The sequence below is a fragment of the Hemicordylus capensis genome, chromosome 6 (assembly GCF_027244095.1).
Source record: "Hemicordylus capensis ecotype Gifberg chromosome 6, rHemCap1.1.pri, whole genome shotgun sequence".
NCBI lineage: Eukaryota > Metazoa > Chordata > Lepidosauria > Squamata > Cordylidae > Hemicordylus > Hemicordylus capensis.
The window spans coordinates 64798257-64817959 of NC_069662.1; the positions used below are offsets into that span (position 1 = coordinate 64798257).

At 43.3% G+C, this 19703-nt stretch overlaps 1 protein-coding gene across 9 annotated transcripts in view; it reads left to right on the forward strand.

Moving 5' to 3' along the window:
- The first annotated feature begins 3300 nt into the window (after positions 1-3300).
- TECRL (trans-2,3-enoyl-CoA reductase like) overlaps positions 3301-19703 on the forward strand; it is a 62070-nt gene continuing 45667 nt past the window's right edge. For 3 of the 9 annotated variants that reach the window (XM_053261125.1, XM_053261127.1, XM_053261134.1), the window contains exons 1-2: positions 3303-3800; positions 12117-12168. In XM_053261125.1, the coding sequence (XP_053117100.1) occupies positions 3591-3800; positions 12117-12168 (262 nt within the window). In that variant the 5' untranslated portion in view covers positions 3303-3590. Of the gene's footprint in view, positions 3801-12116; positions 12169-19703 lie in introns of all 9 variants that reach the window. The other 6 variants (XM_053261126.1, XM_053261129.1, XM_053261131.1 and 3 more) reach the window with 3 other exon arrangements.

Consider the following 19703-nt stretch of genomic DNA (forward strand, 5'->3'; position numbering starts at 1 on the left):
ATGGCTCCTTGTCCCCAAAGGGCTCACAATCTAAAAAAGAAAAGTAAGATAGACACCAACAACTGCCACTGGAGGGATGCTGCACTGAGGATGGATAGGGCCAGTCGCTCTCCCCCTGCTAAATAAAGGGAACCATCACTTTTAAGAGGTGCCTTTTTGCTCAGTTAGCAGGGGACAAACACAGAGAAAAAAAGCCCTGTTCGGGCATTTAGCATGAACCTGGTAAGAGGAGGATTGGAAGTATGCTGGCTAGTCATCACCCCCACACTAGTGTGCTCTGTAACTGTTTTGGAATCCTGGCAAGCTACATGCAAGAATCCAGGGGGAAATTCCCTTGGCTCTGCAGACAAGTGCTGATATTCATGTAAACATGCCCAGTGTAAACACAGTCAACCTTCTTAATCATGGGGAAGGTCTCTCCCTAGGTACAGCATCCATCTCTTCACTTGGCATGAAGAGGCAGGGCTTCAATTAGTGTTATAACTGTATAGTATGGGTGTGCACAGAACTAGCTGGTCTGGTTTGGTTCGAGACTAGGCCAGTTCGGTCTGGCACCCCCTTGAACTCCCCCCAGTTTGGTTTGGTGTGGGGGTCGTTCGCAAACAACTTTTAAAAAAACAAACAATTTTTTAACATACCCCCTTTGGGGGAGTTGGAGGTGGGGGGGGTCTGTGGAGGTTCCCCCTCCCCCACCAGCCTCCCTTCATGCCACCACTGGCCGTTCAGCTGGCTCTTCAGCCTGTTCGGGCCTTCCCCCTCTGGCGTGGCAGCCATTTTGGAGGCCACCGCACCTGTTCAATTGGCCTCTGCATGGCCTGGGTTAAAAATAATAATCTGTGAACCCCCCAAACAATTGGGGGGGGTGTTTAGTCTGGGGTCAAACAGGGGATGGTTCATTTTGACCCTGAATGGTTGAACCAAACAGGTTCAATGTTGAACATGTTCGACATGTATAGGTGAGAGCCAGCGTGGTGGCTGAGAGCTAGCATGGTGTAGTGGTTAGAGTGATGGACTAGGACCAGGGACACCCGAGTTCAAATCCCCATTTAGCCATGAAACTAGCTGGGTGACTCTGGGCCAGTTACTTCTCTCTCAGCCTAACCTACTTCACAGGGTTGTTGTGAAAAAGAAACTCAAGTATGTAGTACACCGCTCTGGGCTCCTTGGAGGAAGAGTGGGATATAAATGTAAAAATTATTAATAATAATAATAATAATAATAATAATAATAATAATAATAATAATAATAGGTGTGTGAGCAGAATGGAGCCAATGGGTGCACTCCCCCACCTAGAGAACTATATTGCCCCACTTAGATTTTTTAATTGGCTTTTTGATTTGTGACGTGACAATGAAAACCTCAATTTAAAGAATAACAGCTTTTAAGAACTGGAACACTTGAGGTTTTGCTAGGAGCTGAGGCATTCTGAGTCCTGGGCCACAGCCTTCTTCCATTTTGATAATTAAAGCTTTTCAAGTTCTCTAAAAGAATCCAGCACTTTCTTCCAGTTTTTGAAGCCATTAATCACCAGTACCTCCTTTTATATCTGGTGTGTTTTAGCAAGGGACATTGCTGGGGTCCTTTCATGACTGGGTCATGACTGGGTCAACCTTGGAGAAGCCACTGCCAGTCTGTGAAGACAATACTGAGCTAGATAGTCTGACTCAGTATAAGGCAGTATAAGGCCAGTCAATGGTCTGACTCAGTATAAGGCAGTTTCCTATGTTTCTTATGTTCCTATAGTCTCTGGCCCACAGTACTCCCTTTTGTTTTCAAATTTCTCTTGACCTTTGCAATCACTTCTTGTGGCATCATTCTTCCTCGTTGCAGACACTCAGATACTGAATGTGGAGTGAGGGTATGGGATTAGGCCAATGGCTGAAACGGTGAGTTTTGAAGAATGATTTGAAGGGAACGGGAGAGATGAGACAGTATATAGAAGTCCTGTGGTGGTGGTGGGGGAGGGGGGTTGGGGGGGCAGGCGGGATTCTACAAGTCTTCTTTTTATCTAAATCAAGTATAAATGCTGTCTCATTAAATCTATAGCAATGGAGCTAGTCACCTAATTAACATGTAATGGGAAACTGGAGTTGAAGGGGTTAGGGTTGCCAAACCTGAAAATCTGAATGTGCGAAACTCTGGTCCTGTGTGGGAAGTGACCTGAGGTTTTGCTTGCCAGACTCTGAAACTTCAGGTTGTAGTGCGTTTCACCACTCATACCTGAGGTTTTCAGCCAACTGCAGTACTATGACTGACTCTCGGCTGTGATTGACTTTCTGGGCTGTCCATCATTCAAGACAGAAGCTTGCACAGCCATTTCACCCTCCTCCCAGAATCTCCCTGATGGCAGAGGAGCTCCTGTCCATTTCATCCAAATACAGACAGGAGAGTGGGGTGAGGAGAAGAACTGTTGGTCACTTCAATCTACAGTTCCACAATACGTGTGAATGTGTCCACTGTTTATTTGCATTTGTCCCTGACATAACAATAGCAATTACATTTATATACCACTCTATAGCTGGAAGCTCTCTAAGCGGTTTACAATGATTTTAGCATATTGCCCCCCAACATTCTGGGTACTCATTTTACCGACCTCACCTCGGAAGGATGGAAGGCTGAGTCAACCTTGAGCCCCTGGTCAGGATCGAACTTGCAACCTTCTGGTTACAAGGCGGCAGTTTTACCACTGCACCACCAGGGGCTCTTCATCACTATAACATCACTATAATACATGGGTTTGCTGTGCTTGGGCTCTTTTACCCTGTTTAAGCCATGATGTAACTATTCAAGACACTGGTTTCAGGCAGAAGAAGGACTGACTTCACATGCCCAGGTCTGAGGGACTGGGTCACTCTCAGGAATGTGACATTCCCAAGCTTCTCTTGGGCTATGTCTGAACAAGGGATGTCGGATCCTGAAGTGTGTGAGAGTGTGTGCATGTGTACTTGGACTCCTGCAAGTCTCAGAAAAAGACTTGCTTTGCCTTTGCTATCATATTACACATTATGCAATTAAAATAGAAAAGCACCACCTACGCAAGGGCATTCTTGCCTGCATGGAATATTTGACAGTATTTGGCAGTCATCTGACAACATGTGATGGGCCATTTTTCTGGTCCCATGCTTAGTGTGGATATGTTGTGCCTTAACAAACATCTCCCATATGGATTACATTTGTCATGCATTTTCAAAAATGTACCCATTTACACACCCAGGTTCTATAGATAACGATGACATTTATTACATAGCACTCTTGGTTCCTTTATAGGTCAGGGGAGGTGTTTAGGAACTGACTTTTCATTATTGGGGAACTAAGATAAGGAATTGAGCAGGGCATGTTGTTTCAAACAGCATGTTAAAATTAAAAAATAGTAATGCGGCACGTCACAATAGCAACCTAAATATAGCCATGGATTAGAGAGCCATTGTTTTCAATCCTGCTATATAAAACTTAGTCTCTCCAGATGGAATGCCACTTGACCTTTCATGTTCCATCAGCCTGTGTTTGTATTTAACTGATGCCGGGACAAGAGATTGCCCCTTGGAGGTGTCCTGTGTTGACATGACAGGTCGTAGAGCTGTGTACTGACCATGTTCAGAAGACATAAGCCTCGTGCTCCAGAGCACAAGAAGGATCTTGCCATCCATAATGACATGAGGTCTTTCTTAAGCTTGTCTCAGCTTGTACTCTCGGCTGGTCATTTGAGACCACTGCCAGTCTTAAGGCATTCTAAAATCACTTACTTTGAAGTGGAGATTCTTGATGCCCAAAGCAAAAAGCAAATCTGTGTAGTGGATAAGGTAAGTAAGTGTGCATGTGTTACCCCACCCCGAGCATGTTGTGGAATACACAATCTAATGGCATGATTTAGATTCTAGTTTTGTTTTCTGTTTTATATGTCTATAACTGAGAGTATTCTTCTCTCTGTAACAATATACTTTTAAAGATTATAAATATACTTTAAAGATTATAAAGATTATAAATATACAATATACTTTTAAAGATTATAAATGCTTCTGCCTCATTTTATTGGTTGCTCGGCAAAATCAAATTATGCAGCTTGTATGTGATGTTCATATTGCAGCTTATATTTAAATTTTTGTGTTAGATTGGACAGATTTCCAGCCCACCCCACTGGCATTGATATTAAAGGTCTATTTTAATGTGGCACAGTGACTTTAGATATTTTGATACAGGATCCCCACTCCACCTACCTCCTAGATTGATATGGACTAGCCGACCCCGCACAGAGCATCTATGTGCTCTTTGGAGCCAGTGGTTACCTCTTCCCCCCACCTTCCGCACCAGTCTCCACTTCCAGACCCAGCCGCCTCTCCTCCCCACTGCCACTTCTGCCCCCACCACTTTCTCCCCCCCCCCGGCCTTGCCTCCACGGCTCGACTGGGCCCGCTGCTGCCTCTGGCCTCTGTGGCCAGGCCTGCCGCTGCCGTGGCGACCAGTCCTCTTGGGTGCATCTCAGCCAATCAGGCCCATCCGCCGCCCAGCCAATCAGCTGGGTGCTGGGACGCACATTCCAAGGCACACCCAGGAGAATTATATATATAGATTCTGAAAAGATTTTTTTCTAAAGTATTTGGTTCCTGTTTTCTTGTATGGGCAGAGACATTAGAGAAGCATGCTAAGCTTGCTCTTGGATACAAGCATCATGCTCACCATAATAAAAAGGCAAGCATTATGAGGCCCCTGATTTTTTTCTCTGGCTTAGATTAAAATCTGAGCCACAGAAGTAGTAGTATGTTTATTACAGTCACAGACCAGATTAATAAACAATAACATGAGCCACAGAAGATTTCCCTCTTTTACTTTGGCTCCTCAGCCCATCAGCTTTTGATTTTATGTTTAAGCTGAAATTTCTCAGGCCAACGTGGAGGGTGATCCTCAGTGGTGCTGTGTATACTGAGAACATGGGAAGTCTCTCCCTTCCCCCATTCTCTGGTGCACTGCACAGCAGCATGCTAGAATGAAAGGTCCCAATGGCCGTTGGAAATTGTAGTTTTCTCAAAGGCTATTGCTATGTCAGTAGCCCTTGAGAAAAATGCATTTCCCAAGGACCAATGAGGACTTACATCTTAGCATACTGCTATCATCTGAGTGCTGGTGAGGTGTAGTCCTCCCTCCTTCTCTCTCCCTATGGTAGGACTAGAGCACTGCCACTGCTCCTACTACCAGGCCAGCCATTACCATATTTACCATAATAGATGACCCTGAATTTAAGATGACCCCTTTAAATATAGAGGTTATATACAGGTTTTACCCAAAAGGAACATCACTCTGAATTTAAGACCTTCCCCCTAATTTCTAACATCAAAGAATTGGAAAAAGGCTAGTTTTGGATTCAGGTTAATACAGTAAGTTGGTTTAAAGAGAAAAATAGAGGGGTTGGGGAATAAGGAGTTTAAGTGAGAGGGCAGATTCCAAATTTAGATTGGCTAAGCTATTTCCGATGATTACGATGATGATGATGATGATGATGATGATGATTTTATAGCTCAGGTTATTTTCCAAGCCAATCTGACACAGCCCTGGGAAAATCCACCAATCTCTAGTTATTGAATCTTCATATCATCAAAACTGTTTCTGTAGCTGCCCAGAGAAGTTGGAATAAGCTTGCCCCATAATATCCCCTCCCCACATTTTTTTGACTTTGCATATTTGTTGAATATTCACCATTGAGTGCCAACAGCTGGTATCCTGATTAAATTTACTCATGGAAGTCCCATTGAAATTAAAAGGGACTTCCTTGAGTAAATTCTGTCAAGATATCAGCCACTATTTTCTATCCAGTGATATGCAAGACATAGTTAACTGTGGTAGTAATTAATATTTGATAATGGGTAACATTTTATACTTTATTCCATATGTGACAAATTATATTTGCAATTATATAGGATAGCTGGCATTCAGCTTCCACATAGTGAAAATAAGAATATAAGAACAGGCCTAAGGCCTATCTAGTCCAGCATCCTGTCTCAAACAGTGGCCCACCAGATGCCTCTAAGAAGCCAACAGACAAGAGCGGAGGGCATGCTCCATGTTGCTCCCATGCAATTGGTATTTAGAAGCATCTTGCTTCTGAGCCTAGAGGTGGCCTATTGCCACCAGACTAGTGTCCTCTATGAATTTGTCTAAGCCCCTTTTAAAGTCATCCACGCTAGTGGCCATCACCACATCCAATGGCAGAGAATTCCATAGATTAATTATGTGCTGTGTGAAAAAGTACTTCATTTTGTTGGTCCGAAATTTCCTGGCTTCCAGTTTCATGGGATGACCCCTGGTCTAGTGTTGTGAGAGAGGAAGAAAGATGTTTCTCTGTCTACTCTCTCTACCCCATGCATTATTAGATTAGATTAGATTAGATTAGATTAGATTAATTAGCATAATATTTTATATATCCCCATAGTCACCTCTTTTCCAAACTAAAAAGCCCCAGATGCTGTACCTTTGCCTCATAAGGAAGGTGCTCCAGGCACCTGATCATCTTGGTTGCCCTCTTCTGAACCTTTTCCAGTTTTCCATGTCCTTAAGTTATGGTGACCAGAACTGTATGCAGTACTCTAAATGTGGTCACCGCACCAAAGATTTGTATAAGGGCACTATAATATTAGCCTTTTCTATTTTCAACCCCCTTCCTAATGGTCCCTAGCATGGTGTACTGGTTAGAGTGTGGGACTAGGAGACACCTGAGTTGAAATCCCCATTCAGCCATGAAACTCATTGGGTGACACTGAGTCAGTCATCTTTATCTCATCCTAACTTACCTCACAGGATTGTTGTGAGGCTAAACATAACCATGTACACTGCTCTGGGCTCCAAATTGCTCGCCCAGGTGATTGCTGACTGCCCCTTGCCAATGCAGAGAGCCAGGGGCCAGGATGCATTGCCCCAGCCCCCAGAACTCCCATAATTCACTGTGTGGTGTGTGATGCATTATGGGGATTCCCCCAGTGACTGGCAACCCCCTGTCAGTTGCACAGAATCAGCTGAAAGCAGCCGATGCTGCAAGATGATTTTAAAAATGGGGCTACAGGAGAAATTCCCTTAACCTCATTTAAGCGGGTGGCTACCTTGGTGGGTTTGCCACAGAGACATGATCCCACTGGTTCTTACATGTGTGAGAACAACCTCACTATCTTGTAGTGTAGTGTAGGTGGCATGTACTATTGTATATGTCACATATATTATCTTTTCAACAATCTTGTAAGATATGTCAATATTATTATCCCAAAATAAAGAGGCTGAAAGCGAGGTTTGCCTAGGCCCACCTAGTGGGTTCATGGCAGAAATGAAGCTTGAAACTGGGGTTTCCTAATTCATAGCTCAGCCACTAAGTGACATCTGATCTCAGGATCACATGAGCTGGACGTAAGTACTTACCAAGGTATATGCATATAGCTCTTTGTGTATGGCCATGCATATGTTGTTTTCACACTGCTATGTGTGAGCTGTGTGAATGCCACAAGAGTGCAGAATTCAGCTCTCTAAAAACTCAACTTTTGTTCAAAATAAAAAGCAACTTTATAGCACTTAGGGCAATAAATACATGTTTGAAAGTTTGTGGGTAAAGCCTGTAGAAGCCAGAGAGCTGGATGAATGGGATTTCTAGTGGGTGTTTGGCGAGGGCAGATTCAGCAGTCTGCATAGCTCATTGTTCCTCCCTAACAGTGGCAAATTTTACAAAATAATAAAAATGCAAAATAAATAATACAAATAAGATACATTTAACAACAACAACAACAACTTTGTTAGCCACCCCATAACAAATTGTTCTCTGGGTGGCTTACAACACATTAAAACATGTGATAAAAACACACAACACATTAAATCATAACAGACCAAAAATTATCCACATCTACTAAATTTGAATAATTTAGATAGGTCTTAGAATCCATTTTTGGGGTTGATAAATGGGTTGCTTGGGTGTATAATTTTAACATGTGTAATTATTTAGGAATAGTTTCCCCCATCTCAAAATGCATCACACACAGATTCACAGAAGAGAGTGGCTGATGTACTGCACAATGTTACATGTACCTTGCATTGTAATGTTCACGCAGTTGTTCAAGAGTACTGTTGTGCAAAATGGGAGAATTGCATAAACACATTTGCACAGTTGATGGCCATTATTTCCAATGACTGTCAACTGTACAACAATGCATGTGATGAGCCGTACCCTGCTTGTCACTCTGTGACACTGCTAGTGAGGCTCCAGGCTCTGTTATCAAAACTAGAAAGGATAATAACTAGGGATGTGCAAACCGGTTCGGATCTGAACCGGTTCCGGTTCAGCGGTTCTCACTCTGGGCCACCCCAGCACCCCCCAAGTGCACTTATGGGGCTGCTGACACCTCAATGCTTCTCTATAGGGAAAACCTTAAAGACGTGTAAACTTCAACAATTAACCAAAAATCAGCCCTCTGCCCAATTCCTTTCAAATAATTCAGGTAGCTTCCTTGCCCACCCTAGGAACTACCAGCCACCACACTGCACTCTACGACACCCCTTTCCCCCCGACGTGAAGCTATACATTTGCTGCAATCCTCATTATTCTCTATGAGGAATTCAAAAATAATTTAACAATTCACCAATAATCAGAGGAGTGTCCAATTGCCTTGGGATTTTTTGGGTGGTAGGCACCCCTGCCTGTCTACCACCCACCCCGCTTTTGTGCCCCTAGGTGCTCCACAATAGGGGATATGGACTGGTTTGCGTCCCATTATACTCTATGAGAAAAATAATTAAAAATATTTCAAATATTCATAAAAAATCATAGGGGTGTCTGATTGCTTCAGGGTTTGCATGGTTGTTGGCACCCATGGGTGCTCCACAATAAGGAATAATGGTCTGGTTCGAATCCCATTATATCCTATGAGAAAAAAATAAAAATAATTTTCAAAAATTCATAAAAAAATGTACGAGTGTCCGATTGCTTTGGGGTTTGGGTGACAGGTACCCCTGGGTGCCAGCTACCATCCTAGCTACTTTTTGAGATCCAAACCAGTTCAGTTCAGATCCGAACCAGTTCAGATCCGAACCGAACCAGGGGGTGGTCCGGACAAAACCAAAACCAAACCACCTCCTCCCAGTTCGGACCCGTTTCGGACCCGAACCAAACCGGGTGAACCGGTTTTATGCACATCCCTAATAATAACCTTATAACCTTATGCCTCTTTAGAGCAGGGGGTGCCCCCCCTTGCCTGAAGGAGGTAGTAATTAGGCCCCTCCTTTAAAAGCCCTCATTGGACCCCGATGACCTCAATAACTTTCGACCAGCTTCAAATCTCCCCTTCTTGGGCAAAGTGTTGGACAGCATTGTGGCGTCTCAGCTCCAGGCAGTCCTGGATGAATCTGATTAGATCCTTTCCAGTCTGGCTTCCAACCTGGATATGGGACTGAAACTGCCTTGGTTCCCCTGGTGGATGACCTACGCCGGGAGATAGACACAGGGAGTGTGATTCAGTTGATCCTCCTGGCCCTCTCAGTTGCTTTTGATACCATCGACCATGGTATCCTTCTGGGACATCTCTCTGGGTTGGAACTTGGGGGCACAGTAATACAGTGGCTCCACTCCTAACTGGAGGGTCATACTCAGAAAGTGGTGCTGGGGGATGCCTGCTCCACCCTTTGACCTTTGGCCTATGGGGTGCTGCAAGGATCTATTGTGTTCCCCATGCTGTTTAACATGAAGCCCCTGGGAGAGGTCATCCATAGGTGTGGGCTGCGGTGCCATCAATATGCTGATGACACCCAGCTCTACCTATCTTTTAAGTCAGCAGACACCAGGGAGGCAGTGGATGCTCTGAGCCAGGACTTGGAGGCTGTTCTGAACTGGATGGGGGCAAAGAAGCTGAAACTCAATCTAGATAAGACAGAAGTGCTCTGGGTTGGTAGAACTGATCATCCAAGTAATGAGGTAAATCTGGTCTTGGAAGGGGTCATGCTCCCCTTGAAAGACAAAGTCCGCAGCTTGGGGGTGCTTCTGGACCCAACGCTGTCATTGGAGGCGCAGATGGCGGCGGTGTGCAGAAGTGCCTTTTACCAATGACGGCTGGTATGCCAGCTGCGACCCTACTTGGAGAAGTCAGACCTGACCGCAGTCACTCATGCATTGGTAACATCCAGATTGGACTACTGCAATGCACGCTATGTGGGGCTGCCCTTGAAGACTGTTCAGAAGCTTCAGCTGGTTCAGAATGCTGCTGCAAGGATGCTCATGGGTGCTAGTCACTTCACGAGTATTAGACCCATCCTGCGTCAGCTTCATTGGTCTGCTTCCGGGCTATATTCAAGGTGCTGGTCTTGACCTTTAAAGCCCTACATGGCTTGGGGCCAGGGTACCTGTCGGACCGCATTCACCCATATGAATCTGCCAGGCCGTCCAATCATCATCTCAGGCCCTGCTCATGACCCCACCACTAACAGAGATCCTGTTGGAAGGGACTAGAGACAGGGCCTTTTTGGTTGTGGCTTTGGAATGCCCTCCCTGAAGAACTTCGCCATGCTCCCTCCCTCAGTGTTTTTTTTAAAAAAATCTTAAAATACACCTTTTTAAGGAGGCTTTTTAATATCATTATTATTTTGTTATATCTGGTAGGTTCTTCAGCTTCTTTAGCTTTTTATAATTTTCAGTTTTAATTTGAACCTAATACTTAAAACAAAATTTATTATTTGTATCTGTGTCCGTCTTCTTGTTGAAAGCCACCCCAAGCAGTATTGCACTGGAGGGGTGGGGTATATTAAATAATCATAATAATATAATGCTGTGGACCAGTTTTATTGATAATATTCTTCCCTATATGAAGCTTTTGCTGCCACCACCAAGCTCTTCTTGCTTAGGTTTCTCAACTATACTACAACGTCATAGTAGTATAGTTGAGGGCTGGGGGGGTGGGAATAACTCACTGGACACTGGGTGAACTTTGAAATAAAACAATGTCACGTTTATTTATGTATGAGCAGCTTAAAGGTTTTCTCTCTGCTAAAGCAGGGCCTTACACTCATGATGGTTTCTATAACAAGACTTGGTTACAGTGTATATAAGGTATGATAGGTTTTATGATTTCACCCACTGGCAGACGCTGTACCCAGTGAATATGGACAGATAGTTAAACAGTTTGACTGAGGTCGCCACAGCTGGATTGTCTAACACCTATGGACACCAATTGTCCTACCCAGTCCCTCCCTAGAATCCCACTAGTACCAGAAAAGACCACATGTGTTTCAGCTCAATATCTTTTCTTGTTTTTTTTTAATTTTATATTTATATTCCACTTTTCCTCCAAGAAGCCCAGAGTGGTGTACTGCATGCTAAAATTTCTCCTCACAACAACCCTGTGAAGTACATTAGGCTGACAGAGAAATAACTGGCCCAGAGTCACCCAGCAAGTATCATGGCTGAATGTGGATTTGAACCTGGTCTCCCCGGTCCTAGTCCAGCACTCTAACCACTACATCACGCTGGCTTATGAACATGAAATCCTGAAAGGTGAACACCTCCTACCTTCACTGCTGCATCAGCATAGAATATTCATTGCAGATCTGCTAAGAGCTTTCACCATGCTGGAAATATACTGCAGCAGCACAAGAAAAAATACAGAAATGGAGGGCAGTGCCAATTTTCTGAGGTGGTGCTTGCCCACCCATGCCCCTGTTCTGGAACTACTTTTGTCAAATAGATCCCCCAATTGTTTGACCCCTCCCCACCAAATAACTGGGGATCAATTAACTCTACTGCCATTTTAATGAAACCACCAAATAACAACTCAGAATGGTGAAGGCGGTTGAAATACCACAAAACAGTAGACCTCTTTATTTAAGGAGACTAGATGGGGCAGAATCTATCCAAAGTTATTTATAATCCCCTTGGTTTTAATGGAAGAGGTACACAAATGCTTAAATAGCTTCCATGGAATGTTATGGAAACTAAATGTGCTTGACTATGGCTGGATTGTACCCATGAAGTATGACGTAGGAAACATTAAGGCAGAAAAGTCTAATTTTTTAATTTTTGACACCCACTGGGGTCAGTTATAACTCAAAAGGATAAGAAGATTAAAAGGGAATAAGTACAAATTATCTTATTTCTCCCCACCCCACAGGTACCACCATCATCTACACTTCTTGATGTAAAACATAAATTTCATAAAGTATGTAAGTATCTGGCTGCTTTCTGTTAATAAAGAAAATAAGATGTATACAAGGAGTATATAATATTATATGATTACTTTAGAGAGTCAGGGGGTACAATTTTAAGTCATGTTGACCAATACTTAACACACACATTAGGTGTGTGCACAAAACCAGTTTGCCCAGTTTTATTTGAGTCCAAACCAGACTCGAACCAAACCAGGCATGTTTGGTTTTGTGCCCCCTGAACAGACCCCCATTCAGTTCAAATCTGAGCTGGTTTGGCAGTTCTAAAGTTAATAAATAAAACTCACTGCTTGGTCTAGCCGTTCCTGTCACAGCCGTGGGTTTTTTGTGCCATTTCCCTCTCCCCCACTGGCCTCCCTCCCACCCTTCCAAGGGTCATTCTGGCCTGTTTGGGGGACATTCTGGCCCTTTTTCCAGTGCTGGTGGCAATTTTGGAGGCTGCCGTGCATGTGTCCTGGCCATTTGCATGGCCTGGATCCAATATGGCAACTATCACTAGAGAAAGGGCAGGAACAGCCCTTGGAAGAGCGGGGGAGGCTGGTGGCAGAGGGGAGAATGGCAGAGACTCCCCGTAGCCACAGCAGCAGCACCCCAAGGCCACTGGACCCAGCAGTGAGTGCTTTTTAAAAAAATTAAAAATTAGACATTAGAACCCTTGAGCTGGAGAGTGAGCCCTCGAACCGGACCAGTTTGGTGGTGAATCAGCTCAGCCTCAAGCTGGTTCACACATCCCCAACACCCAGCAGTGGTAGCATAATTGCAGTGATGCCTGCAGATAATCCAGTTTCTCACATTCGGAGAGAGTGCAATATTGAAAATGCAATGCAAAATGAGACAAAATATTGAATATTGAGAATGCAATATTAAAAATGACATGTGTACAGCTATTTCAATAGTATGGAGACTCTATGTGCAGATGATCCATTCCTTCACACACTATGAACAAACTTGACAGATTCCCCATTTGGTTAATAATTACAGCTGGCTAAAGAATTGAGCAATGGGATACTGCAGGAGAGAAGTACCAGCTTTTGCCCTTAGCTATTTGTCATTGATTAAGCGATGGCATTGCAAAGCAAGCCACAAGCCAGACAATAGTTGTATAAAAGCTCTGATAAGTTACTCAACACACATTAAAAAAAATTCAACACAGAAGTACATTTCAAGACATGCCAATATGATCATATATGTGTTCTCAGAATTGGGACTTGTGTGCCAGTATTGGGAAGCAGAAGCCCAGTCTGTAAGAAAATTATTATCTATATAATTAATTTTCTTAGCTGGTGCGTGTCCAGGATTTGGAGGTGGAACTCTTGCGACACGCTGCGAGAGTTCGGGCGGAGTGAGGAGGAGAGGGGCAAGAAAGTGCCAGTGGTAGCCAGCTGGCCGGCGGGTAGAAGAAGTTGGGGGGAGAGAAAAGCGGCGGCGGGCAGCGGGTGGGGGGAGAGAAAGACGGCAGTGGGCAGGCAAGAGAAAAGCAACAGCGGGCGGGGGGAGAGAAAGGCGGCAGCAGGTGGGCAGGTGAGAGAAAAGCGGCGGTGGATGGGCAGAGTGGGGGGAGAGAAAAACCATGACAGGCGGACAGGATGGAGAAAAAAATGGCGGCGGGGCCCTTCTTGGCTGCCCTCCGAGGCTCTGTGTGTGGGGAGGAAAAGGAGGGGAGGAGGGCTGGAGAGTGCAGGGCTGGAGGGAAGGGGAAGAGAGGTGAGATCGAGAGGAAGAGGGAGGGGAAAACAGCCGGCTCCAAAGCGCCACACAGATGCTCTATACAGGGGTCGTCTAGTTGTATTTATTGTGCATCAAATTCCTAGACTGTACATACATGCATAAATCTTCTTGGAACATTGCCTGATCTGTACCATAACAATTTGAGGGACTGTGGTGTGTGACACATGCTGTTCTGTATCTTAATTGTACTATTCATCTTAACTGAAATACTGTATAGTCTTTCTAAAAATGTCAGAGCCACAAAAGCTGAAAACTAAGCTTTCAGCCCACCAGATCTGTTTATCTTCTCCCCCACCCCCGCGTATATGGAGGGCAGGAGTCCAGATCACTCTCTGACAATGAAACTCTCTGGATGGCCTTGGGCCAGTCACTAACTCTCAGCCTAATTTACCTCACAGAGGTGAGACAGTTGTGAGAATAAACTGGTAGTGGAAGAAGGAAAACTCTAGTGTCCTAAGTGCCTTCTTTCATAAAAGAATCTTTTCATAGCCTTAAGGAATATTTTAATGCTAGGGATGTACAAAATGTTTTGAAGTAGAAACATGTTGACTCAAATCAGGCCATTCTGAGTGTTTCAAGCTTGAAACAAAATGTGCTCTAAATAAAGGGCTCAGAACAAAATAAACTTGTTTTGATGTTTCGAGTGCCATTTTGGAGGCCTGTTTTTCCCTTGATTGGTTTTCTAGCATTGGCTTCTGACTGGCTTGTGATCTACTTGCTTCTTGGTTGGCTTGTTATACAAATTAAGTGTTATCATGGGCAACTGTGCCCCCATTGGTTGGGAGGAGGGGGGAGGGAGGGGGAGCAAAAAGGATGGAATTTCAAAGTGTATTCAAAAGGACTGGAAGACAGAGAGAGTCCTTATAGTGTGTCTCTCTTGAAGAGGATACATCAGTAGAGGAGGGAGGGAGGTTTGATTCTGTGGTTTTCTTTTCTCAGCACTGAGTATAATATGCTGTGCTATTGCTGCTTTAACTATCTGGGTTTTTTTGGATCTCAGGTTGACAAAGGCAAAACTTAGGTGCCTGCCTTCCTTGTGATTTTCTTTGTTTGTGAGATTGTGTTTTGGCAATGGACAGTGGCAGCTCTACCTCTCTGTGTAATATTTCTTGGTGATTGCTGTGATGAGCTCCATGTCTGGCATTGAAACTAATTTGTGTTTCACTCACTACTCTGGTCTGCTCTGCAATCTGCATTGCAAGGTGTATTCAGTCAAAATAAGACTGAAGTTGCTCTAGTTGAGCATATGGCTATGCCTACTGCTAAGGGTACTGCTGTGGCAGCTGTTGCAATGCTAGGAAGCAAGGAGCCATAACTGTTTGGGAGAGAGCAACTTGTGCCAATGATGTAACTGAAGTGCAGGCACTGTGGCTGGCAGTTTTGTTTTTTTAAAAATAATAATAATAACCTTTCCTCCAAATCAGCATAGGATCCTATGGGAGGTTGGGGGAAGGTTAAAAATGTGTTTAAAATTGCCTGCTTGCTCATTTATTTTGTGAGTTGGGTGGCTGGTAGCACCCATCATGCCCTATCCCACAACCTACTTTGGAGCTACCCATAGGGGAACAATGGTGCTAGGAGCTACCCATGGGGAACAATGCACCTAGCTGCCCTAGGAGCTACCTATGGGGAACAATGGGGTGTTTTGATTTTTCCCATTTCCCTCTGTTGCTGAAAAACTCAAAACATTTCAAGTTTGTTCAGTTAAAACAGCCAGTTTGACCGCTGTTTTGATGAAATATTTCATCCATTTTGCATTTTGTTTTGAGCTTGAAACAAAATGCAAAATCCGTTTCATGCACTTCCCGAATCCTGCCTCTTCTCTGACTCAATTAAACTCCATTAGTTCATCAACTGTTTTCTTCAAACCAATTAATTGATTGATTAGGCAATTAAGTCTAAATTCATTTACAAATTAATTAAACATTTGCATACCAATGAGGCAGCGTATAGCAGAGGGATAATAGTTTTGTGATAGAATACATCTTTGCCTATAACTGTAGAATGCATTTCCCATGGAGGTTCATTAGGCTCCCTTCCCATGGAGGTTCATCAGGCCACCATATATATATATGGTGTATGGGTGTAATTCCCCCACTCCCAGCACCCCGCCCAAGGAACATTTTCCACTCTGTGGAGGAATGAAATGTGGGTGGGTTGGAATAATATTGTTATCTATCTGCAGTTACTCAGAAGTGTTCTTGAGAATTCTCAGATACCTAATTCCCACCCACCTTAAATGACATCTAGGATGACCTTTGCTATTTAAGGGCCGCACAATCTAGACATGACAATTCTTGCTGTGTGTTTGCTTTCACATAATGTATCTGCCTTGACTGATATGAAAGACACCAAGTAGAGGATTTAAACGCCTTACTCCTGGGCCAGCTTCTTTTCATTAGGTTCTGTTGTGAACTTTAAATCTATACTTTAAATTGTTTTGCATTGTGCTCTCTCTCTCAGACATAATGTGAAATAAATACTTCTGAAATCAACATCAGTCAATATATTTTATTTTATTTGGCAGTAACAATTTAAGACAAATACAATTATTAAAATAATGAAGAAAACTTAAATTAAAAAATTCAAATAAGCAATAACAATTCAGCTAAATTATAATATTTATTTAAAATATTTATTTGAACAGCATTTTAGTGTTAAAAATTAAATTGCTCACATGGAAAGTGCCAATATGCCAGTACTGCTGCTGGCTCCTTGTGAAGCACTGACCAGTCCTGCACTTTTGCACAAGAGTATAAACACTTAAAGTAATGTGCCTGCATTCCGGAAGCACTACTTTGATGTCACTTGACAATCAGCAACATGTTTGCAATCAGGGCTGTAGCTAGGGGAGGTGGAGGCATGTTAACCCCTCTTCCCAGTGGCCCCTTGGAGTGAGGGAGATAATGAATAAAATAGGGAGGGTGGAGCTTGGGGGTCCTCAGGAACTGGGGGCCCCAGGTTCTTTGAACCCATCTACTCAGTTATAGCTACACCTCTGTTTGCAGTCTAAGTAGTGTTTCTGGAGTGTAGGCACATTACTTTGTACAAAATGCAAAACTGGAGGTTTAAAGTGGAGATTTATAGTCCACAGCAGAACCTTAGGAACAGAAGCTGGTCCAGGTGCAAGGCATTTAAACCTTCTACTTGGTGTCTTTCAACTCAAACAAGGTGGACACATTATGTGAAAGCAAACACACAGCGAGAAATGTCATTGCCTCTTGCGCAAAAGCACAAGATTGCTGGCACATCACTAGGAGGACGCAGCACTATGGGTGGATCAGTACTGCCTGCACTGGGATCCACAACAAGCAGTTAAACAAATATTCTTAAACAGTGGCCTACATGTTTAACAAATACTTTGTTGAAGTTTTTACTCTGTATTAGGGATGTGCAAATTGATTTGGGTACAAATCAATTTGTACCCGAATCTTGCTGATTCGGGTGATTTGGAGACAAAACAATCGCCCCTGTGGTCTATTGGCTAGATCCGGATCCGGATCAAATCGTGCCTGATTCAATTTGAATTGATTAGAGATTTGGATCCATCCTATTAATTCCCCCAGATTCCCAGCTCTTCCTTCCTTCCTTCCTTCCTTCCTTCTTTTTTAAAAAAAGCTAAGCTCTAGCCCTTGTAGGAGTGGAGTTAAGAAGCAAAATATGTGGTCGCTATTTTTCAAGTATTTGGATACTTTGGTGTATAATGACTTTCCCTCAATGAATCCCTATGAGGATTCATTACACACCTTCTATTCATTTTGACTGTCTTTTGGACAGTGTCAACTGCCATGTGCCAACTATACCCCACTCCCACTTGCAAGGCAGTGGCGTGCTACTCAGTTTATGTTCTAGGTTTCCCCCCCAAGTGTTTATACTCTTTGGTGTCTAATAACCTTTCCACATAATGAATCCCTATGAGGATTCATTACACACCAAAGAGTCTAAACACCTCAAAAATTTCTAAAATATAAACTGAGTACCCAGTGGCTTGTGGGTTGCAGGGGAGTTGGTACATGGGATGCCACTAATTCCCCACCCCCACCTGCAAAGCAGTGGGGTCAAAATGAACAGAAGAAATGAAGGTGTGTAATGAAGACACCATAGAATCTAAACACTTCAAAAATACCTAAAAAATAAATTGAGTACCCCAGTATCTCTGTGTGTGTGTGGGGGGGTGGGGGGAGGTAGTTGACACATGGCAGTTGACAGTTGGCACTGTCCAAAGATAGTCAAAATGAACAGAAGAAACAAAGGCGTATAATGAATTCTCATAGGGATTCATTATGAGGAAAAGTTATTAGACACCAACGAATCTAAACATTTCAATATTCCAAAAAATTAAAATGAGTATCCTACTGCCTTGCAGGTGGGGTGGGTGGGGTATAGTTGGCTCATGGCAGTTGACAGTTGGCACTGTCCAGTGACAGTCAAAATGAACAGAAGAAATGAAGTTGTGCAATGAATCCTCATAGGGATTCAGTATGAGGAAAAGATATTATACACCAAAGAATCCAAACACTTGAAAAATAATGACTGCATATTTTGCCCCATAACTCCACTTCTACGTGGGCTAGAGCTTAGCTTTTTTTAAAAAAATGAAAGCTGGGGATCAATTTTAGGGTTAAGATTTGGCAACTTTGAATCCCCATTTTTTCCTATGGTGGAAATGTTCAAAACCAGTTAAAAAAATCATTAAAAATCAACCAAGTGTCCCACTACCTTGAGATATGGGTGATAGGTGGCACCCATGGGGACATACCCACCACCCAAATTTGGTGCCCCTAGGACCTTGTTAAGTGGTTTGAATAGTATCAAAGCAAATACTAATCAAATCTGGGGTGATTTGGAGGAGGTAGATTTGGATACAAAACAAATCAGGGGTGATCTGTTTTGCACACAAATTGCATTAAAAAAACACATTTGTGCACATCACTACCCTGTATTATTCAGTTATCCCCTTGGCAATCAACAGCGGAATCCCTTACAGACTTCTGTCTATCAATATAAAGTGTATATATCTGAACTGTATAAAGATTAGTTTCTGAGACATTGGCCAATACATTCCCACTCTAACAGGAGGGATCAAATTTCCACTACATACTTGATTATAAGAATAATAAAATATATTGTGATTCTGGTCTTCAACTTTGCCAGTACCACCGATGCCATCTGATTTCCAACTTCGCCAGTACCATATGATGCCATGTTCAAAACTGAGATTTAATCAGCAAAACTCACTACAAACCAGAAGTTCAAATTATGGTTTGGGGTCAAAAATTGACCTGAGATTGGGTGATAAAATTACAGTTTCATGCATTTGGACAGCATCAAAAGCAAACTTCTGGCACATTTGCCTCCCATTTGGTGTTATGTCCAAAGGCAGCCAATGTGTAACTTGGTGGCCTTAAAGGCCACGTGGGCAAGAGAATAGGTAGAGGAGGGAGATCAATTTGACCATGCCAGAAGACAAAGGTGAGTTGTTAATAGGCATTTACATTCAGTTAGGACAAGGCTAATCTTCCCTTGATGGTATTCATCCCTTGATGGTATTTGTCCCTTGATTGTATTCTTCCCTTGATGGTATTCTATAGAGCTGTTAGAATGCCCTTTAATTTACCCATGTGGTCACAAAAAAACTGACAGTTTAAATTGTGAGTGGGTGGGGAAGTTGACAGGAAAGAAGCTCCCTGCAGCTGCTAATTTTTGGGTCAGTGTTTGGAGCTGGGCTAGTCTTCCTCTTGCAGTAGTGGTCTTTCTGAGAGGTGCAACCTCACAGTGACCTTTAGTACTCCGGCCAGGGACAG